This window comes from Primulina eburnea, chromosome 10 (genome assembly GCF_022965805.1).
Source record: "Primulina eburnea isolate SZY01 chromosome 10, ASM2296580v1, whole genome shotgun sequence".
Lineage (NCBI taxonomy): Eukaryota > Viridiplantae > Streptophyta > Magnoliopsida > Lamiales > Gesneriaceae > Primulina > Primulina eburnea.
In genome coordinates this window covers 26,004,790-26,029,193 of record NC_133110.1, presented here as the reverse complement: position 1 = coordinate 26,029,193, position 24,404 = coordinate 26,004,790, and the positions used below count along the sequence as shown (strand labels likewise).

General features: G+C 36.3%; 1 protein-coding gene and 1 pseudogene across 3 annotated transcripts; both read left to right on the top strand.

The window, feature by feature from the left end:
- The first annotated feature begins 317 nt into the window (after positions 1-317).
- On the top strand, positions 318-7,824 carry LOC140803233 (uncharacterized). 3 transcript variants are annotated; one of them, XR_012111800.1, is made up of 6 exons: positions 318-870; positions 1,456-1,659; positions 1,828-2,008; positions 2,662-2,797; positions 5,399-5,566; positions 6,657-7,823. XR_012111800.1 is itself a non-coding variant. In XM_073158980.1 (6 exons), exons 5-6 carry the CDS (start codon positions 5,454-5,456, stop codon positions 7,089-7,091), a joined length of 558 nt encoding a protein of 185 aa, XP_073015081.1. In that variant the 5' UTR covers positions 318-870; positions 1,456-1,659; positions 1,828-2,008; positions 2,662-2,797; positions 5,399-5,453; the 3' UTR covers positions 7,092-7,824. The 3 variants fall into 3 exon arrangements, 2 of the variants coding, with proteins under 2 accessions (XP_073015081.1, XP_073015082.1); XM_073158980.1 differs by having other exon boundaries at positions 5,399-5,576; positions 6,657-7,824; XM_073158981.1 differs by having other exon boundaries at positions 2,662-2,827; positions 5,399-5,576; positions 6,657-7,824.
- Positions 7,825-20,302: 12,478 nt separating this feature from the next.
- On the top strand, positions 20,303-22,010 carry LOC140802815 (uncharacterized; annotated as a pseudogene).
- Positions 22,011-24,404: the final 2,394 nt, after the last annotated feature.

Below are 24,404 nucleotides of genomic sequence, written 5' to 3'. Positions count from 1 at the left end.
TATGTAGGACTTTTAGGGCTTCGTGCTGATAACGTGTTGTGAAAAAGTAAAAATTTATGGTAAAAAGTAAAAATCTCAAACTCTCAAAATTTACCAAACTACACATTTTATAATATTTTTTTCTCTACTCAATTGTGATTTTCTTCACAAATGAGAGATCTATTTATAGAGTTTCATTGCACATAATCCAAAAAATAAAATACATCATTACCTACATCATCACACACAAATTTCTAATTTTACAACTCTTATTTTCAACATTCAAATATTCAACTATTACTTTTCAATATTCAAATCATTTATTTTCAACGGTATGTTATTTTTGGGGGCATGAGGAAGTTGAAATATTGGGGATTTTATGGGCTATTAATAATGATTCAAATTCCCAGTACTGTTCAGTATCTGTCATTTAATTCTCATTCGATGTTCCCACTGGATTTTACTTGCCAAAAATGCACTCTCCTAATATTCAATCTCATTCTTCTGAAACAATTCAACAAAATTTTCTTTGCCCGAGACATCCCACTAAAAATACTACTCGAGAAATAAATTTTGCTTCTAATCTTGCAAGGTCACGTTGCAGGGGCTGCTGCATGATTTCCATTTTGCACAAAACCCGAGTTCCCGATTCTTTTCTCCCTTTTATATAAAGCAACCTTTTGTGTATTTTTGGTTGGTTGCGTAAAAAAGTTCCATTTTTATGAGCGATTTCCTGTAAATGGCTGCTTCAACTTCCCTAGATAGAAACGTGAGCGATGGTGATGCTGAGGAGATAGATATGGAAGAGGAGTTAAAGAGAGTTCATTTGGAGTACGGGACTGGACTCCTTAAACCCCGTGATTCTACTGAAGAGCTTCTAAAAAACATGATGTAAGTCCCAATTCGTTCTGTTAATTTGAATTGGAGTATCCCTGTATGCAAGCTTATATATTTCCTTACAAGATTTTCATTTAATGGCTACTACCAAGATTCATGCTTTTTGAGGATTTGTGATATAATCTTTATTGGTTATTCAGGGTGTATGTTTTTGGTTATGCTTGTAGATAATCAGGTGGTTTATTTTTGTTCATTTTTATCGAGCTTAAGTATCATATTTTGAACCAATGGAACTTATTGTGTGGAGTGTCTCGATTATAAAGATTTCTGCTTTTTGAATAATTGCTATGAAACATGTACCCTTGTGGACTGCGGAGATTGATTGTTATAATTTCTAGAATGACAGACGTTACCACATGTACAGCACGGTATGTGTATGGATTTCAATTTCATCTAAATATAAGCAAGTTCCACATTCTTGACAGAGAAATTGAGATACAAGCAGGATTGTTTGTATGAAAGCGTGCTCTGTATTAGTCTTGGCTGTTTGCAGAATTCGATTGGAATTAATGGATTTTATGTCAAGAAATAGATTCCGATGACTCAGTTTCGAACTCTGATTTTTTATTTACACCTCAGAAAATGGAGCATCTTCCGCAACACTTAAGACAAGGGTGCAAAGAGTTGGTTAATCCTGCACTTGAACCTTCCAAAATAGCACTGATTTCCGATGACCTTCTAAGACATACTGAAGTGGATGTGAGGTTTACCACTGCATCTTTCATCACTGAGATCATAAGAATAACAGCATCTGACGTGCCTTACAGAGAAGAGCAAATGAAGGTAACTCCAGACATGCCAAGATGTGCTTCTTATTTTTCACGAATCAATTTCTGCATTTTTTTAATGTTTAGTCCAAAAATATTTTGTTATTTCAACTTTATCTGATAATTATATCTATCGTAAAACTCACGCGTGATGGATCGAATCTTCCTTTTGTTTCATATGCAGGATTATTTCTGTTAGTTAATACTGCTTTCAAAGATTTGCCTTCCATTTCTGGACGTGCTAACTCAAAAGTGGTTTCGATCCTGCAAACTATATCCCATTGCCATATATGCATTATGATGTTGAATTATGAGTTGCATGACATGGTTCATGAGATGTTTCACCTGTTTTTGAATGGAATACGGTGAGAGTTCCATCACTTTTCATCCTTTGTTTTTTAATTTTCCTTTCTTCCAAATCCTATGTATTGCTCACTACAATTTTTTATGTCTAGTATTTAATATTTAACTACCATAAGCTTGGAGTAATTAGCTGGTCTTGGAGCAGTTAAGCCTCATTGGATGGAATTAAATTTATAAGCCAAAAGTTTGATGCCTTTTGGGTTAAAATTTATAGATTGCCTAATTGAAATGAAATCTAATAGCTGGTTAATGTGAAATTTTGAGTTGCTTGACTTGGCCATCAAGATTCATTGATATAAGAAGATAGCAACTCGCTGTTAAACTCAGTTTCCTGAAAACCTTTTTTACGTTGGAGATTTCATTTTATGTTTATGTATTTTCACTTATTGCATCTAGTGTAGATTGCACACCGGAACTTTTGTTTTTACATTATTACAGAACCAATTGTATTTCGGGGTCAGATTCGACTCCTATCCTATAATCTTTTGCATATATCTACACTAGTAGGGATTTGGTACATAATGTCACCTCCTCGTTATCTTCTAATCTACACTTTTATTATTTACAAGAAAGTTCTGTAATAGCATTTAATCTTTATTGGTTATCTGTAGTCATAACTAGAAAATCCTGACATTTTATTCTTTGCCAACTTTAGGCCCGACAACTCAGAATCGGTGTCCTCAAGCATGGAGCATGTTATGACTATGATGATTCAAAATAATATGGATTAAGATGAGTCATCAGTGGAGCTTGCCAAGATACTTCTCGTTGCTCTGAAGAAAGAAAATGAAGTAGCTGTGTAACGCCTCGAAAATTTAAAGGTCTCGGGTCCACGTAAACCACATGCATGTAATTATTAAATTCTTTTGTATTTTAATTAAATTTTTTAATTGCATCAATTAATTATGTTATGCATTTTTGTATGTTTAAAATATATTTTTCTACGTGATTGCATTAAAATATATTTTTAAAGGTTATTCGAGTTGCGATCGGGGAACAGAGACCAAGTGCTGAAAAATAGAAAATGTTTTTATACAATAATTGTTTTTAATATGGGTGATGCTTTTTATTATTTTTTTAAAATATGGGGTTTTGAGGTGATTTTATACGCCGGGTCGTAATTTTTGTCGGTGTTGGATTTTTAACAAAAACGCGAATGTTGTGCCAACCCGGTTAATAAATTCACAAACTTGTTTAAGCAAAATTATTTTAATATTTTAAATTAAACACTAATGGGCTAAATGGGTCTAATTAACTTGTTAATGGGCCTAAGCTAGTAGTTAGTGTTTTAATTAACTATTTAAAACCAAAAACCTACCCCATAACCAAACAATTCACACGCCCCAGGGGTTACACACACACACACGGGCAGAATTGGAGCAAGTTTCAAAAGTGTTTTGGTCGGGCCAGGGCTGGTTTTATGGGCTGGGCTTGGTCAGGAGGGTCCCTAGGTGGGTTTGCTAGGTTTTGGCTTGATGTTGCTCGGGCGCGGCTCGAGTAAATTGGGAGATGGCTCGGTGTGTTCGTCGAAGGGTCAAAAACGAAAATTAAAGAAGAAAATTGAATCCATGGGTTCATGGGTGTGGCTCATGACTTGGTAGGGTAGAATAAATAGCAAAAATGTTATATTTAAAATTTGGGATCAAAATAACGAGTTTTCAATTTATTCGGGATTTAATCGCCGCACGAAACGCTAATTAACGAGTTAATTGAAACGCCTAGTTTTAGGCTTTATAAAATTATGGAAAATGATATTTAAGCTTAAATAATTATTAAAAGTCTAAGCTTTTAATAAGGTTTGGTTTAATTTGGGATTAAAACGCAGTAATATGTTACATTTAAAGATTAATTTAAAAATCATCGATTTAAGCCAAATAAAAATATGAAAATTCATGTAAGCTTAAATAATTATTTGGGACATGTTAGAGTCAATGGAATTAATAAAAAGTCAAAAGCGAGAAATTTTACGTCCATGGGTAAAACGATCTTTTTACACCTAGAAATTAGTAAACGTCGTGGCAGTGTCCTGAATGCTGTTTTATATGCTAATATGATTATTTTCAATGATTATGGATGTTTATGAATTTTTATGACATTGATTTTAAATGCTTACGATTTATTATGTCAAAATGTTATTTTAAAAGGTTATGATTTAATATGTTAAAATGTTTATTTTATACGTTTATGATTTAAAGGCATATTTTAAATGTTTATGATGTTGGAATGTTTATTTAAAATATTTATGGATTTTTATATGTTAAAAGATTTCTTTTAAAACATTTATGGGTTTTATGATTAAACGAAAACGTTAAAAGATATGTTGCATGTTTGGTTTAAAAGAAAAACGTTACATGCATGTTTAAATTTTATAAAGTGGTGAGAATATGAAACGTTGAAGGAAGTGAAGTAATTGTGACTAATACGATGATATGTTGGAAATTTCGCGAGGTTTATGGTCCTAGTGGGAGCCCGACGATCGTGTTTCCTTGGATACGGATATGAATATGTATATGTATACGATGATATGTTAATACGTAAGGCCAAGGCCCAGTTGACCAGTGAGACTGTTGCTGGTGTCCCCGCCGCCAAGTACGGTGGTTACATGTAGATGGATCCATCGCCCAACACATAGACGTAGACGTAGATGAACACGAAAGTCACAATTAAGGATCTGAATTCAACGAAAGGAAAAAAGAATACGTATATGGTGATGATAACATGAATATGAAAATGAATATGTTGAGGATGATATGAATATGTTTATGAAAATGTTTATGAAAAAGGATCATGAAAATGTTTTTAAAGTTGATGCATCATGAAAATGTTTATGAAAATGTTATTGTTTTAGGTTTATGCATCTTCATGAAAACGATATTTTAAGTACAAGTATTTTTCACTGTTGTATGTGATCTGTATATGTATTACTTGTTATCAAGAATATGATGTGTTGAGTCTTTAGACTCACTAGGTGTGATTGATGCAGATGATTATGATTATTATGTTAATGGAGGTCTTGATGGTTGATCTGACTGAACTGAAGGTGTACATAACCCGAGGACCGACGCTAGTTTTCCGCACTAATTATGGATTTTTGATTTTAAGTTATGTTAAAAGATTTTACGACTTTTTATTTATTTTTTGAGAGGTTTTTGAGAGATTATAGTATGGCTATATTTCTCAAATATATAGTTGGTTGTTTTATTTTAAAATGATGTCCAAAATATTTTATGCAATTTTTAGTGGTTCGGCCGATGCTAGGGAGGTTTAAAAAAAATTCTAGTACTTTTAAGAAAACGAAAAGGGCAGACGTTTCAAGCTGATCCTAGTATTAAATTTTTCAGGACATTAGTTTTGAAATAATGTCTTTTGATCTTTCTAATTGTTTTTTTCAGAATGTTTCACCACGTGCCTTTCAATTGGCAAAGAAAGTGTTAGAGAAATGTGCTAATGACCTCAAAGACTACTTTCCAGAGGTTGTTAGGTGCTGCTATGTGCATGGAGGTATCTGTTGAGGAGTATGATGATGTTGTTGTATCATCATTTAAAGTTTCAACTCAAAGGTCCGACTTGGTGTGTTTCTCTCGTAATGGCTTGGATTAAATGTTGATAAAAGATTTGTTTGACATCAATAAATATATTCTTGAATCAAATTTGATATCATTAAGATTATAATACATCAACATTTGCCACCATGTTAATCCATAAATATTTCTTATCCATATATGGTATTGAACTATTGATTGTATAAAAAATAAATGCAAGAAATTTTTAAGAGGTTTAGTCCTCCAGACATTATGTTGTAGATGTAACTCTTCGTGGCCAAACCATGTAAATTTTCTATCATGTTGCATTCTCTTAATAACGTTTTCACTATTTTAAATTCAATGAGATGGATTCTGTACTATGACTGGATTGAGAATTATGTATTCTAAGTTTTGATTTTGCTTTGGCCTTAAGCTTGAACAGACTTGTATGGCTAAGTTAGCAGTTAATTGACTAATTGTTATTTTTTTGCTTTTATTGATTAATCGAACCGTATAAATTATTGCTCACTGTGTTTCTAAAATTCTTGTGCTCCAAACTGGCATACATGGATGTTCCTGTTGAACCATATTCTTGTGAAAAGATTCTCTTGAAAATTAATTAAATACAATTCCAATACAACAGGCAATCATACTTCTCAAAAAAATGATCCTACAAGTGGTGGTGTTTTAGTGTGACATCCTTAGTTAAAAAGAAATTGCAAATGATAATTACTTTATTTCACTTAGTTAGTTTTACCACGAGGAAAGTAATTGTAAAAAGATTTCTATTCCAAATTCGTTCAAACTACGTGCCTTTGGAGCCCATAATCAAGTTTACATCCTAAGGAAAATGTATGTTTGCAGTTTTGTGCTTGGGGTGTCCAATTTTCTCTTATTGACAAACTCGGTTATTTTAGTCTTTCCAAATTTCTTTTCGGGGTTATTTTTCTCCATTGACTTGAAATTTATGATAGGAGTAAAATAGGCTGTTTGGTTTCCTTTTGTTCATATTACATTGCAGCAAAAATCGCGCTCCATTGGAATCAAGGAAGCAGGAATTAGGTGCAACTGTTTTCAAAGGTGGACGTATCGCTTTAATGACCGAATAATATTTCGTGTTTTCCAGGATGCTAATGAGATGGGAGTCTATGCTTCTTCTCGTGGAGAGGTTGATCTTGCAGGAAATGGTGGATTATCCAATCTAGTGGAGAATGACACTGATAATCTGAAGGATCATGAAAATGTTGAGGAAAATCACGGGGCGTTGTCACGTATCACAGATTTCATCAGCAAACAAAAAGGTGTTTTTGATATACCTGCACCAGATGGTGATTGCGCTGATGTAATCAACCCTTCCATAGATGATGGAAGTAAGACTCCTGTAAACAAGGGTAGTAGTGATGAAACAAGGAGGGCCTGTCGGAAGGATGAAAATGTAAAACCATGGTATAGGTGTAATTGTGTCAAGAACCAAAATAGTGTTGATAGGTTAAGTTCTATAAACTCAACTGATGCCTGGTTGTTCAAGAGAGATGGATTCATCGAAGGGTCGCGATTCTAGTTTAATGCCATTAAAGGAAGATTCTCAAATTAAAGATCATGATATTGTATTTCAAGCAAAATATTCAGAGCAGCATATTTCTTATGGTTCATGCATACATTCTCAATCAGAAAATGTAGGCAATCGAAATTGCGTGGAACGAGAATCGGAAACAGATGATGTTCCAGTTTCAAGAAAAAATGAATAGGAAACCACACTCTTTAATTAAACCAGAGGAGGGATTCGATCCTTTATGGATGCTAACTGAATGGGTACCAACCAAAGATTCTAGCTGCATGAAAAGTAGCTAGAAAAATGCTCGTTATGTGGACAGAATTACAATTTCCAGTGCTTCACAATCTTTGCAGTCATGCGGGGAACAATTGAATGCCCCTGTTTCTGAAAAGCATGTTTTTCTTGAATTGAGCACTAGGGAGAAGTTTCTCAAAGAGAAGAAGATGTTAGACTAGATCAGGATAATGGCCTATATATTTTGTCAACTTCAGTTAGGGGCTGCTGCATGATTTCCATTTTGCACAAAACCCGGGTTCCCGATTCTTTTGTCCCTTCTGTATAAAGCAACATGTTGTGTATTTTTGGTTGGTTGCGGAAAAATAGTTCAATGTTTCTGAGCGATTTCCTGTAAATGGCTGCTTCAACTTCCCCAGATAGAAACGTGAGTGATGGTGATGCTGAGGAGATAGATACGGAAGAGGAGTTAAAGAGAGACGTTGTAGAACCCGTAAATCAGACTACGTAGAAGCCATGCATAATTCTAGTATTTAAATTAAAATGATTTTTATTGCATGAGTATTTAAATTCTTTTCTTTAAATTTATTTATTTTACACAGTAGTTTAATTGTTATCTTTTCAGTTAAATAAGTGAGGCCGGACTGGAGATGGAGTATTGAGATAAGTTAATAAAGACTTATTTAAGAAGTGGTAATTTAGCATGTTAGTAAATATATTTTAAAAAGTTGGCATGCATGTTCTTTTTCTTGAACATCATTCACGCTGATAATATGTGTAAAAATTGTGAAAACGTATACAGATTTTTCGATCCTTGCACGTGTGTGCTTCGTGAATGGTTTGCTTGTGAAACATGAAAGCGGACCGGTTACGGTGGCCGGAAACGCAACGGAAGTCAAAAATTTTTATTTTCTAGCAAGAAATTTCGGCCACCCCTAGAATTTGTGCAATATTTACAAACAACACCAAAACATTCATAGGATGTAAGAAAAATACCTATCAACCTCTTGAGGTTGATGTATGGCACCAACTTTGTTGTAAACAACAAAGCTCTTCAAGGTTGAAGATCTACAAGCCTCCAACTCCCTTTCCTTCAAAATAAGGCCCACCACTAGCAAGGTAAACCCCCTCAAAAATTGCACTAGAAAAGTTTGAGGATTTATCAAAGAGAAGGGTTTATTCTCCAACAAAAATTGAAGAACAAAAACAAGAAAAATGGAGAGAAAAAGTGTATGTATATTTCGGCCAACTACATGGAATGAGGGAGGGAAGACATGTCTTGTGTGTGTAAAAAAGTTGTCCCTCAAAAGTTGCATGCTTTTGAATTTTTTTTTAATAAAAAGTAATCCACACCTCTTCACCTCCCAAGCATGCAAACCCTAGCATGTCATGTATATAATATGGTTTTTAACACATTAAAAACCATGGACTAAATTTTAATTATCTCAAACATATTTGAGATTAATTAAATACTACTTGAATTTATTCAAGTCCCACTAGTTAAATAATTATTTAATTGAGCTCTACAAGACTCAATATTATTTAATTAATTCAACACTTGAATTATTTTAATTATTTGGACTCTACTAGGTCCACTAGTGTTTAATTAATTCAACACTTGAATTAATTTAATTTAGTCCCCAATAATGTTTATGAAAATCACAATTTTCAACTACATTATTTACTTGGCCAAATTTTAATCTTAGGAACACTTCCCTAAATTAAAATTTATATTTCTCTCTTAGAAGTCATACTTCTATTTTTCTTTACACTTATAAACACATTTATAAGCCGTTCAACACATTGAACTATTTTACTTCTCATCGAGATTTACAAAGCTAATACTTGTGTGGCCCTCAATGGTTCATTGATACAACTAGCCGTGGGTTCACATCTCTATGTGATTCGGACTAAACATGTCCTTATTCGAGCATACCCCAATTGCTCCATTCTTACTTATCAACTCCTTGATAGTAAGAACGTCAGAACTCAAGTCTGATAGTACCCAACCAATCACGTTAAACGCCTAGCAGCATCGCTTACGTGATTCCCTAGGTATCACATGATAGTGCCTGCAATAACCATTCAATTATGGTTAGCGTACAGTACGGTCCCTTCAACTCATATATCCCGACCGATTCGACAACTATTGGTCTATCGAGAGTTGTCAATGAATCGATACTATGTGTCATGTTGTGGTTGCATCGATGGTGTAATCTATGAAACCCCTTTCATAATTACCACCATACTCTGATCAGATATTTCAACCCACACATACAAGAAAAACACATAGGATATCCATACCCGTAGGTAAGCGGTGAATCCCCGGCTACAATGCATCGACTCCTATGTGTTTCGACAGAACACCCAACCTTGCCACCTGATGACCCCATGAGAGTCGGTAAACAAGTCAAAGTGTAATTCTAGCACATAGAGTCTCAATGTTGTCCCGGGTAATAAGGACTAATTCTGTACAACCATAAACCAGGACTTTTCCACTCGATAAGTGAGAACCACTTGGAAAGTCCTTTTATGGAGGGTTGTTCAGTGCACTCTACAAGGAGCACCTATCTGCATGTTCGGACATCACAATGTCCCCTACCAATGAAACATGGTACTCACATCGCAGATACTAGTCTCTAACTCGAGCGGCCTATATCCTTCTTAGTGGCGGCTGAATCGACTAGGAACGGTTTAGAATATACAGTATTCCAAATATGAGTTTCATGATACTCATCATATGAGCATCTCATATTCTTTCTACTATTTGTATATTCAAGGGCTTTATCTATGCAACTAGCATGGGTATACAGATAAAGATGTGCCATAATAATAATTTCAAATATTATTAAAATAAAGATTGCTTATACATAGAGTTTCATTGTGAACACTCGGCCAACACTTGGCTCGACGGGCACCTACTCTAACAATCTCCCACTTGCACTAGAGCCAACTACCCATATGCATAAAACCCATTGATTCGCGATGCTTGTCGAATAATGGTCCAGGTAAAGGCCTAATTAGTGGATCAACAACATAATCTACGCAGCCGACTTTGTCAATAGACACTTCTCTTCTTTCCACAATCTCTCCGAGGATGTGGTACTTTCTCAATACATGTTTGGACTTCTGATGAGACCTTGGCTCCTTTGCTTGAGCTAAAGCTCCCGTGTTGTCACACAACACCGGGACAGGAGCAATTCCATTAGGAATGACGTCCAACTCTTAGACGAAATTCCTTATCCAAACAGCCTCCCTTGCTGCATCTAATGCAGCAATGTATTCTGCCTCTGTGCTGGAATCCGTAGTATTGTCTCGCTTGGAACCTTTCCAAGAGACAGCAGCACCATAGAGCATGAATACAAAACCAAAGGTTGACTTCGAGTCATCGATATCGCTTTGGAAGCTAAAGTCGGTATAGCCTTCCAATTTCAGTTCTCCACCCCATTGACCAAGAACAACTTATTGGTCCTTCTCAACTACTTGAGAATGTCCTTCACAGCTTTCCAGTGTGGAAGACCAGGGTTCGATTGATATCTTTTCACTACACATAGTGCAAACGCCACGTCAGGACGTGTAGATATCATCCCATACATGATGTTACCAATTGCCGAAGCATACGGAATGCGTGTCATCGCCACTATCTCTGCATCTGTCTTTGGAGACAGACTTGGATAGGGACACGCCATGACACATTGGTAGATGTCCTCTCATTGACTCATCCATCGAGAACCGCTTCACGATAGTATCATGTATGTGGACTGGGTGAAACCAAGTCATCTTTTCGATCTATCTCTATAGATCTGTATCCCAATACAAAAGATGCTTCACCCAAGTCCTCCATCGAAAACTTGCTTGCTAACCATATCTTAGTTGATTGCAACATTCCTACATCATTCCCAATGAGTAGAATGTCATCAACATATAACACCAGGAATGTCACAACACTCCCACTGACCTTCTTATACACATAGGGTTCCTCAGGATTCTTAGTAAATCAACTCTTTGATTGTACTATCGAATCTGAGGTTCCAACTCCTAGATGCCTGCTTTAGACCATAAATAGATCTTTGAAGTTTGCATACCATATGCTCACTTCCGATAGATGTAAACCCTTCAGGTTGAGACATGTAAATCACTTTCTTAAAATCCCTATTAAGAAAGGCTGTCTCAACATCCATCTGCCATATCTCATAGTCATACCATGCAGCTATGGCTAGCAAAATCCTTATGGACTTGAACATTGCGATTGGGAAAAGGTTTCCTCAAAGTCAACTCCTTGTCTTTGAGTACATCCTTTTGCCACCAATCGCGCCTTGAAGGTCAACACCTTCCCATCCTCCCCAAGTCCCTGTGGGAACAGTTCCCACAGGTGGATCCACAAGATCCTACACTTGGTTCGAATGCATGGAATTCAACTCAGATTCCATTGCTTCAAGTCACTTGGATGAATTGGCATCAGATAACGCTTCCTTGAAGGTCCTTGGATCACATCCATGGTTAGGCTCATCATGGCCCTCTTCAAGAAGCTGACCATACCTCATAGGTGGTCTCGAGACTTTCTCGTACCTGCTAGGAGCTTGTATCTCCTCTCTTGGCTCATCGGGTGTGGGTTCTATAATTGCGGGTTTCTCTCGAACCTCTTCGAGTTCTATCATCTCCCTTTTTCTATCCAATAGAAAATCCTTTTCCAAAAAGGTTGCATTCCTAGAAACAAACACCTTTGTTTCTTGGGGATGATAGAAATAATATCCAACTTAATTCTTTGGATATCCCACAAAGTAACATAAAATGGATCAACAATCCAATTTTATCTCCCACTACCTGCTTTACATTAGCAGGGCTCCCATATTCTAAGATAAGAATATTTGGGAGGCTTACCCATCCATATCTCATATGGTGTCTGCCTTTGAATGGACATTTAATGGAATATCATTTAATTTTAAGTTATAGAGATCGTTTTCAAGTTCTCAAGTACCAATCAAACATTCATTCATGTAAATGTTGCAAACACCTTTGCAAAATAAACAAGAATATCCATTTTTATCAGCATAGAAATGGAAACAATGTTTTTACAAAAATTAGGTACAAACAAAACATCTCATAAAATTAACTTAAACTATCGTTCAATAATAAGTAAACATTCTTAATAGCCTTGGCAGCAACTCTTGCTCCATTGTCCATCCTAAAGAAGGTCACACCTTCCTTAAGCTTCCTACTTCTTCCCATCACCTGTAACCCATTACAGAGATGTGAGTCACAACCGGTATCTAATACCCAAGAAGTAGAGTTAATTGAAATGTTTACTTAAATTTAGAACATACCGTTTCCAGAACACTTCTGGGCCAGATATTCCTTGCAATTTCGCTTCCAATGTCCAGGCTTCTTGCAGTGATGACAAACATCACCAGTCTTGTCAGCCTTAACTGGTCTGGCTGCCTCAACGGGATTCGGAGATTGCCTCATCAAGGGCACGTTCTTCTTGGGACCTTGGAAAGAACTCTTCTTTCCATTCCCATGTGGATCAATCTTCGTACCAGATGAAGAACCCACATAATGAACCAACTTCTCTTTCTTGATGGTTGATTCAAACGTAACAAGCATATTCACCAACTCCTCAAGGGTCGGTTCCATCTTGTTCATGTTGAAGTTCACCACAAAAGGATCAAATGAGCTAGGCAGCGATAACAGCAACACGTCGGTGGTCAACTCCGAAGGCAAGATCATATCCATGCCAACGAGCTTGTCCACGAGCCCGATCACCTTTAGGCCATGCTCATGGACCGAGGCCCCATCTCGCATGCGCAAAGTGATCAGCTCCTTGACGGTAGCATGCCTAAGAGGACGCGTTTGCTCTCCAAAGAGCTCCTTGAGGTGCAAATGAATGTCAGCAGCACTCTTTGCACCCTCAAAACGCCTCTGCAGCTCATCATTCATAGAAGTCAGCATATAACACCTGGCTATCAAGTCATGGTCACACCATTCCTTGTAAGCCTGCAATTCCTCAGGATTGCATTCAGTCGGAGCCTCAACAGGGGGCGACTCAGTCAGTGTATATGCTACATTTTCCGAATTCAAGACGATTTTCAGGTTTCTTAGCCAAGTGAGGTAATTAGGTCCAGTTAATATGTGTTTGTCGAGTATTATATGTAACGACCCATTACAGGCCCAGTGGACCGCCCATACGGCCCACTGCCCCAATCGACCCAAGGCTATCCCGATCTTGTGACTTGGCCCGTAGGCCCAGTGGGCTTGCCCACCCTGTGGTGTCACTCACGGGCTCTCCATAGGCGTCGTATGGGTTACTCATAGAACTCTTAAGCCCATGAACTTAAGTATGTGCCTCCCCAGGATCGAACCCAAGATCACATGGATATATAGATACTTGGCACAATCCTGGTACCAATTGAGCTACAGGGTGGGCAAGCCCACTAGGCCTACGGGCCAAGTCACAAGATCGGGATAGCCTTGGGTCGATTGGGGCAGTGGGCCGTATGGGCGGTCCACTGGGCCTGTAATGGGTCGTTACATTATAGATATCGGATTGCGCATCGAAGACATTGTCGATTTGTACTGAAAAGTAAAAACAGATAAATGTTGATGACTATTTTAAATATTTAGTAAGATATGAAGTTTGGACTTTAACTTCATAAATATTTGCTCCCACTGTTTTGACATCTTTCACTACCCTCTTGTGAAAACGGGAAACTCCTTTCCTCAGTAGGTACGTAAGGTCCAATTAGCGAATCGTGATCCCGAATAATATCAGCCAATCACAATTCTTAAAAGGTAGTTTCCAATTGCATCACAATGCAACCCTCTACGTAAACTTTTGTCTCACGTTTGATTAGGACCCAATAATATGACGTCGTTCATCTTTACGTGTCAAGCCTAACCCATCGATATTGAACCTTAATGGACGGTCGCCATGAGTTCCCTCAATAATATGAGCCGAAATCATGGGAGTTCCACGTAGTTCACATCACCATGTCAATGGATGTCACAGCTTTCCGGCACCCAGGGCCCCCTCAATAATATGAGCCGAGCCCCGAGTACGGGTAGCGTTCATCATGCATCCATTGTCGATGGAAGACAAGGAAATTATAAACAAATTTATAATTCCCCTTTTCGGGCTTGATATTAATTTTGAATCTTATTCAAAATGAGGGTTTTTAATTTTGAAAGGTCTCATCATTAATTTTATTTTAAAAGCTCGCCATGTTTGATCGTATGTTTGCCGGATTCATGCAACTTTGTTATTATAATAATAATAACGCACATACTCATTATTTATAACATATCATGCATATATTATAAATAGAAAACAGTACAAGGATGATCAATTGCCCCAATACTAATGGCCCGTGTGAGCTAGACACGGGCCTAGGTCCAATCCTAGGGTAAATGCACGGGATGCAATGCAACTATATTATTACATTAGCATCCAATATTACATGTCTTCGATCTTCATAATCACCAAGGCCACCATCTTCCAATCTTGATCTTCCCCTATTCTAATATTTACAAATAAATATCCATGGCACATAGGGATACATCTCATGGGGTGGGAACGGGCCATAAACCAAGCCCACTTTAAATTGATAATTATTACAATCATACAACACAAATATCCTAGCATACACCTAGCAAATTGGGCTTGGGCTTTTGATCATCCTTCATGCATAATATCACATATCATATACCATCAATTAATTATCACAATAATTAATTGATCCAATATTATATATCTTGATCCAATCACTAACCGCCACAATTATAAATTAAATCAACAAAGTATACAAACACCTTTGTCTACTTTCAAATTAATTTATTTATAATCGAATTTCTTGTAAATCACAATTTACTATAAATAATTAAAGTCCTACTTCAATTATTTATTTTATGAGAAAATATGTGCAACAATTGTAAATTTAAACTTAAGGGCCCAAAACTCATTTTTCACCAAAAATAGTTTGGCCCATTTAAATTTCACAAAATTATGTTGACCATCTAATGGCCCAACAACTCAAGGCCCATGACACTAAGATTGTCCAAAACACTTTTGGAAACCCTAGCCGTCATCGCCGTCGCCGGAGCTCCGTCGCCGGATTCCGGCCACAACAAAATTTTTTTTTTTTTTTTTTAAAACTTTTATCATTTCGGGCAGCCCGAGGGCTGCCCATGCTGTCCGAAATATTCGAGGGCTGCCCGAAAAAACTATTTTTTTTTTTTTGTTGTTTCAAATTTTCGGCCTTCTCATTTCCATGCACCAAAAATTTCTCAAGCGGTTAGAAATCGATCTCAACATAATATTACGTAAATATTACACAAAATCCGTAACCTAAGCTCGGATACCACTTGAAAGCGGACCGGTTACGGTGGCCGGAAACGCAACGGAAGTCAAAACTTTTTATTTTCTAGCAAGAAATTTCGGCCACCCTAGAATTTGTGCAATATTTACAAACAACACCAAAACATTCATAGGATGTAAGAAAAATACCTATCAACCTCTTGAGGTTGATGTATGGCACCAACTTTGTTGTAAACAACAAAGCTCTTCAAGGTTGAAGATCTACAAGCCTCCAACTCCCTTTCCTTCAAAATAAGGCCCACCACTAGCAAGGTAAACCCCCTCAAAAATTGCACTAGAAAAGTTTGAGGATTTATCAAAGAGAAGGGTTTATTCTCCAACAAAAATTGAAGAACAAAAACAAGAAAAATGGAGAGAAAAAGTGTATGTATATTTCGGCCAACTACATGGAATGAGGGAGGGAAGACATGTCTTGGGTGTGTAAAAAAGTTGTCCCTCAAAAGTTGCATGCTTTTGAATTTTTTTTTAATAAAAAGTAATCCACACCTCTTGACCTCCCTAGCATGCAAACCCTAGCATGTCATGTATATAATATGGTTTTTAACACATTAAAAACCATGGACTAAATTTTAATTATCTCAAACATATTTGAGATTAATTAAATACTACTTGAATTTATTCAAGTCCCACTAGTTAAATAATTATTTAATTGAGCTCTACAAGACTCAATATTATTTAATTAATTCAACACTTGAATTATTTTAATTATTTGGACTCTACTAGGTCCACTAGTGTTTAATTAATTCAACACTTGAATTAATTTAATTTAGTCCCCAATAATGTTTATGAAAATCACAACTTTCAACTACATTATTTACTTGGCCAAATTTTAATCTTAGGAACACTTCCCTAAATTAAAATTTATATTTCTCTCTTAGAAGTCATACTTCTATTTTTCTTTACACTTATAAACACATTTATAAGCCGTTCAACACATTGAACTATTTTACTTCTCATCGAGATTTACAAAGCTAATACTTGTGTGGCCCTCAATGGTTCATTGATACAACTAGCCGTGGGTTCACATCTCTATGTGATTCGGACTAAACATGTCCTTATTCGAGCATACCCCAATTGCTCCATTCTTACTTATCAACTCCTTGATAGTAAGAACGTCAGAACTCAAGTCTGATAGTACCCAACCAATCACGTTAAACGCCTAGCAGCATCGCTTACGTGATTCCCTAGGTATCACATGATAGTGCCTGCAAGAACCATTCAATTATGGTTAGCGTACAGTACGGTCCCTTCAACTCATATATCCCGACCGATTCGACAACTATTGGTCTATCGAGAGTTGTCAATGAATCGATACTATGTGTCATGTTGTGGTTGCATCGATGGTGTAATCTATGAAACCCCTTTCATAATTACCACCATACTCTGATCAGATATTTCAACCCACACATACATGAAAAACACATAGGATATCCATACCCGTAGGTAAGCGGTGAATCCCCGGCTACAATGCATCGACTCCTATGTGTTTCGACAGAACACCCAACCTTGCCACCTGATGACCCCATGAGAGTCGGTAAACAAGTCAAAGTGTAATTCTAGCACATAGAGTCTCAATGTTGTCCCGGGTAATAAGGACTAATTCTGTACAACCATAAACCAGGACTTTTCCACTCGATAAGTGAGAACCACTTGGAAAGTCCTTTTATGGAGGGTTGTTCAGTGCACTCTACAAGGAGCACCTATCTGCATGTTCGGACATCACAATGTTCCCTACCAATGAAACATGGTACTCACATCGCAGATACTAGTCTCTAACTCGAGCGGCCTATATCCTTCTTAGTGGCGGCTGAATCGACTAGGAACGGTTTAGAATATACAGTATTCCAAATATGAGTTTCATGATACTCATCATATGAGCATCTCATATTCTTTCTACTATTTGTATATTCAAGGGCTTTATCTATGCAACTAGCATGGGTATACAGATAAAGATGTGCCATAATAATAATTTCAAATATTATTAAAATAAAGATTGCTTATACATAGAGTTTCATTGTGAACACTCGGCCAACACTTGGCTCGACGGGCACCTACTCTAACAAAACAATGCACTTTTCAGTTGTCTGCTCACGTTTTCCATGGTTTTGTTGCAAAGGGGGCTGCTGTGGGTTGTTACTGAGGGTGTGATGGGTGAGGTATTGCTGTCAACAAGCTGGAATCATTGGAGTGCAAGTTTTTGGGTGAAGACCGAGAGTTAGGGCCCTAGGCGGCTAAGGTTGGGGAGATCGCGTTCAAGGTTCGGACTAGCAACGAAAGGACCGATCCTTGCCATGGACCAGACCCTGGTGGGTCTGATACAAGGCCTGGAAGGGTTCCACAAGTGCTAGAACCAACCCCAAGTGCGACCGTACGTGCAAGGTGGAAGGGTGGCCGCGAGTGCTTCTTTGCTTGTTCGGTTGTGGGCAAGGGTTGAGGGCTTGCATGGGGCTGTAGGCTCGATGCAAGGAGTTCAAGGGAGTCCTATGGTGGTCAAGGGAAGGTAAGTCATGGCTGGTTCCATCAGATTTAGGCAAGAGTCGAAATAAGGAAGGATGGTGGCTAGGGTGTTCGGGTTAGCACGTTCTGGAATTTCCAGCAGCTTGCTGCCTATGGTGCGAGTGACTAAAGGGCTTGTTTTGAGGTTTTTAGGACCTTTTAGATGTTTATAAGGTGTGGGAAAAAGTTGGGGAATATTTGATTATATTTTGGGTCGATTCGGATTAAAATCGGCACCCCGGTTGAAGTTTTAAAACGAATTAGATAAGTTGTGTTATGGGCTCGAGTTTACGTCTAAGAATGCTAATAATTATTTTTTTTGGAACATTTTAAGAAGTTTGGTAAACTTCGGGTCAATTTTAGAGGTCCAGGGTTGAAACGACAATTTTTGGGTTTATAGGGGCAAAATGGTCATTTTTCACCCGGGGTGAGATTTTGGTCCTAGCAGCGTCCTGAGCACAAATCATGATATTTTTAAATGTTCATGCATCACGTTTATGATTTTTACGCTATTATAATAATTATGGTACATGCTTAATTTAAAAGAATTAAGTGAGAAAGTGAAGAGCACTCCGTCTCCGCCGCGCCGCGTCGTTATTTCGTTTGTTTTCTGTCAAAACAAACCAAGGCATGTTTATATCTTCTTTCACTCTTCAATCAAGTCATATAGGTATTTTTAAATATCGCAAGTACACGATTTTAATGCAAGAAGATCGAAATTGTTCCTATTTAATTATGTTGGCTCATTATATTAGGTGCATAGAAAATATTCATTTTTGAGTTTATGCGATATTGCTTGTGGCCATCTCACTATCATGGGAGCATTATTTTATCCGGTCGCCAGTTACCGGTCATGGGAGCATTATTTTACCCGGTCGCCAGTTACCGGTCATGGGAGCATTGTATTATCCGGTCGCCAAGTTACCGGTCAGTTCAGTTCAGTTCAGTGCAGTGCAGGGGCCACTTGCGTAGACCATAATCTCAACAGAAAATTATAACATGCTATTTCAGTACAGGGCTCCAAGGAGCAAACATTTTCACTATGATTTTCAGTTCAGTTATGCACGTATTATAATTGCTCATGACAAGTTATTTTCACTTTATGCCTCATGACATGATATTTTTATCCCATGCAAATTTTACTATATTATTTACTCGTTATTTACGATATATGCATGCTGAGTCTTTAGGCTCACTAGACTTGATTGTTGTAGGTACTGATGAGGTCGGGGTCGAGGGCGGGAACTAGTGAGCTGGCTTGGGTCGGCAGTAGTGGAACCCGAGGACCTCATTTCAGCATTTATTATTTTTAATTCAAATCAAGTTTTTATGTTGCTGAATTATTTTTAAGTCATTATTTTGCAAACATTAGATTTCTTCCGCTGCTATTTTGAATATCAAACATTTTTATCAGTTTAGCTTATGATTGAGACATTTTAATTATTTTAAAAAGAAAATTTTAAATTTTTACGCAAATTTTCGGACCGTTACAGATGTTTTGGAGTATGGGACTGGACTCCTTAAACCCCGTGATTCTACTGAAGAGCTTCTAAAAAACATGATGTAAGCCCCAATTCGTTCTGTTAATTTGAATTGGAGTATCCCTGTATGCAAGCTTATATATTTCCTTACAAGATTTTCATTTAATGGCTATTACCAAGATTCATGCTTTTGAGGATTTGTGATATGATTTTTATTGGTTATTCAGGGTGTATGTTTTTGTTTATGCTTGTGGATAATCAGGTGGTTTATTTTTATTCATTTTTATTAAGCTTAAGTATCATATTTTGAACCAATGGAACTTAATGTGTTGAGTGTCTCGATTATAAAGATTTCTGATTTTTGAATCACTGAAATGAGACATGTACCCTTGTGGTGTGCGGAGATTGATTGTTATAATTTCTAGAATGGCAGACATTACCACATGTACAGCACGGTTGTGTATGAATTTCAATTTCATCTAAATATAAGGAAGTTCCACAATCTTGACTGAGAAATTGAGATACAAGCTGGTTAGTTTGTATGAAAGCGTGCTCTGTATTAGTCTTGGCTATTTGAAGAATTCGATTGGAATTAATGGATTTTCTGACCGAGGAGGGGCTTCTTTCGGAACTAGATGGGTGTTGTAACTGTTGTTGGGGGGTCGGGAGCAATCAAGCTTATTTTTGGCTCCATCAGGCACTTCTTGTGCTCTGCTTATTTATTTGCAGATCCTTTGGCCTTTGTTAGTGGTGGTCTTTGCTGCCTGTTTAGTTCTTTTTGTGTATTGAGTTTGCTGCCAATGCTAGTTGCATTAATTATTCAGCTAACGTCGTAACAGCTTTTTCTTTTTATTTTGGTTTGAAGTATGCCAAAATATCGAGACAATATCATTTTTAATGAAACTTTAGGACATATGACTGGACTTTTAATACAATTAATTTCTCTATCTTTAAATCTTTGATCTTATTTGGTTCGTTCAAATTCGCACATTATGTTCATTTGCTCGTAATTGATTTTAGTGATCCTTGATATTGATTGTATACGTAATTATTTACACAGTTAACAATGCAAAAGTAATATCTTGTCATGTCTGTTAACATTCCTGAACTACATTATTTAAATTCTTATCTTTTCTAACATGCTATTGCATCCCTCAGTTAATGATTATGTGGTCGTTGGAGGAGGGCATGCTGAGACTATAGCAGTGTGTGCAACAAGAAATGGAAAGTTAAAGCCAAAGGCCATTGCTGCTGTTGCTCCCACCTGGGCTGGTCCCTTCCTCCTGTGTTTGGTAAAGATTCAAGTATGGTGACTAGGTAGGCGTTACCCTCAACATTCTTAGCAGATTATCCAAATTATGATGAGATTTCTTTTAATGAAGCATGGTCATGCCACTCGTCTTGTTTTCCTTTATGGTTAAGAATCAAGTCTTTCATCGGTTGACAACATATTCAAAATGTTTTCGCTGAGAGTTCAAGTTTGCATGTGATCTTTATTTGAGTTTTTTTCTTGGAAAAAAACTGTAAGATGTGTTTATCTGTTGTTGGATGCTAGACGTATTGATTGTATGTAATCAACCTTGCCTCCCCCACATCTTTTATTGCATTTAACCAACCTCGTCTTCCCCTCTATCTTGTGAATTTTCAGGTATGGGCTTCTTAGAGGGACCTTAAGGTCCTGCTGTGGGTTGGATGATGTACAATGTGCTTGTGAGTATATGAGAAGACAATCAAATCTCAGTACAAGTCCCATGTATATGCAGATCCTGAAAATGTGACACCTAGTATTATTGAGAGCAGATATGAGCTAACAAAACTGAAAGGTGCTCAGTATGTGCCTGCTGCTTTCTTGATTGGGTTGCTTGATCTAGTAAATTCCTGGGAGGAGTTTATGGAACTATTTCTGGGGCTAGAAGGCAAGCTGCCTGTGCTAGTTATGTCCACATCATGCGCACCAAAGATATCAAAAGCCGAAATGGAAGCTCTTAGGGGAACGAAAGGAGTAAGCAAATTGTGGAAGTGCCTGGTGCTCTCCTTCCTCAAGAAAAGTATCCTACAGCTGTCGCAGAAGAGCTATACAGGCTTTTAATCGAGACCTTTGAAGCTAAAGCTTAAGAAATATTTATATACCGAGTGGCAGAGAGCGTAGATAAATGGTTTTCTCCTTTACAGAGTCACGCAAGAGGGGCAAGTCGAATTTCTTAACATCATATTTACGTAATAGTTCTGCGAATCAAGATCATTGAATGCTATATTACCGATTCCTGCTGAAAGTCTTAAGGTTAATCCTTCCCTTTTTATATTTTATCCAAAATTTTGTTGATGATAATCATTTTGAACGAATTCGGATTTGGCGATAAATTGTAACGGAAACCTGAAATCTGTCCTATTCAGACCATATGTTCCAGTCCATGATACAATATCAGCATTCTGGTTCGTAGTTACCGTCAGAAATTTGTTTTAGACAATACTTTCATGTGACAAATATCGTTTACATACAAGACATGACTTACTTTGTTTTCTGTTTTGTACTTTACAAGGTCTCATTTCAATTTTCTTCTCAGCCCATGTGTTTAGCTTACAAGTAAAAAGTTCTCTTTGAATTTCTTCGCGCTCTGATATTGATGCTTTCATGAAATCGGCTATAAACTCATATATGCTCAACCAGAATTATTAAAGGTTCGAAGCACACTGACGCGCACATGCACACACCGCAGCCTTGGTTCAAGCCGCAATTCGAGTATGAAATTGTTTGGTTACAATTCTAACAAGTATGTATTTCCAATTAATCCAAAGTGTGAAACAATGTTTAAAAAGTCATTGCCAATGAGATTTTGAAACTTTGGGACCAAATGGAAAACAGTCGATGGATTTTTCCACATAAAAGTCCTAATTCCAAATAATCATTCTTGAAAAATTAATTTTTAAAAGTTCCAAACCAATAAAAATTTGGCCGATAGCATTGTTGGTCGGTCATTTGGTATGCATATGTCTTTTCTCCAAATCTACTACTGGTGTCTTCCCACCACTCATTCTCAAATGTGTAAAATTAACAAAAATGTGGAATGAGACATTTATCACATATTTCAATATTATATGATCGAGCATATGTCGGTATATCAAAATTTATAACTGAATCAAAAGTCATAACTTGTAATAAATGTGTAATTCTAAACATTCAAATATCACGTTTCAATTATCGCGTCTGAACAAATATCGATTAAAATAAAACTAAATAAATTTTAATTTGTGCTCTCAAACTCGCTCACTATAACCTTGATTGGCTTACATCCTTATCCAATCCATCTTACACGTGTGTGAACTCTAATCTCACTATGCTGATTGTTGTCTCAGTCAAGTTTGTGACCATTTGTCAATGAGACAAAAATATATAGTAATAATGTATTAATTAAGATATATAACTAATTAAATCTTCGAAATGAACCAATTTCCTCACATTTCTTGTACATATATGCGTGTGTATATGCTGAGTTCAAATTGCTGTGTTATTTGACTGGGACGCTAATACGTACAAAGTTTTATGCTTGCGTACATATGCTTATCTGGTTTAACTCGGATTCGATAGTTTTTGCCGAATTAAATCAAAAATATAGACTTACTTTTTCGAAAATAAAAAATTTTATATAGTTTTTATCCAAACTATTGCAAAATATAAAGTTCCCTCGTCATTAAGGTAAGTGGATGGGATTGTGGACTTGGATGAATTGCCTTCCTTTCTGCTGCACCAATGATTGGCGTTATTAGAGTATCTCCGATAAATTATATCATTATCATTAATTATAAATTATATATATATATATATATATATATATATATATATATATATATATATATATATAATTAGGCGAGTGATTGATACATAAAATTATACGATCTAAAATTTTGGATTGTATTATAATCATTAATTAAAAGTTTTATATAAATATATATGTAACCATCAACTAGATCATCAACGAGTGATTGATACGAAACATTATAGGATTTAAAATTTTGATTTGTATCATTATCAGTAATTAAAAATTTTAGTAAATCAAGAACTATTTAGAATTTTGTCTATCTTAATTTAATTTTATACGAGCATAAAAAAAATATGTCGGGAAAAGACGAAAAATAAAAATAAATAAAGATCCTACACTTTGAATCAATTAATTGACGAGCAGTAATTACTAGTGCCACATTTGTACCTTATCAAAATAACCTAACACGATATAAATCTTGATTTTCACATTCACTTGTTTTCAAATTCTCAAATTAAGACCAAATATAAATTGTATTTAATTTTTTGTATTACATAATCTTTTTTCCCTTAACCTTGTCGACAATTTTAATGAATCACTACGGCTAATATTTTTTTGTCTTGTCTTGTTCACGATGAAGATGTGTGAAAGGAAAAAAGTTGTGTGAGAGTACGTAATATGCATTCAAATTTAAAAGGCGGCTAACAATATATGAATGCATAATATATATATATATATATATATATATATATATATATATATATATATATATATATATATATGTGTGTGTGTGTGTGTGTGTGTATAGATTTATATACAAAAACAAATCAATATCTATATATTTGAATACTTTATTATTATTTTCTAGATTTTTTTGTAAGAATTAATGTTCAGCCCACCAATTTTATATGGTAAAAACTTGTGTGAGATGATTTCATGGGTCGTATTTTGTGAGACAGAAATCCGTGAAAAATTATTA

Bases quoted from the DNA above. Each gene is read 5' to 3' on its own strand.
- LOC140803233 (XM_073158980.1), top strand. From the start codon at position 5,454: ATGACCTCAAAGACTACTTTCCAGAGGTTGTTAGGTGCTGCTATGTGC. The intron at 5,577-6,656 runs GTGTGTTTCTCT...CGTGTTTTCCAG, and splicing joins CAACTCAAAGGTCCGACTTG to GATGCTAATGAGATGGGAGT.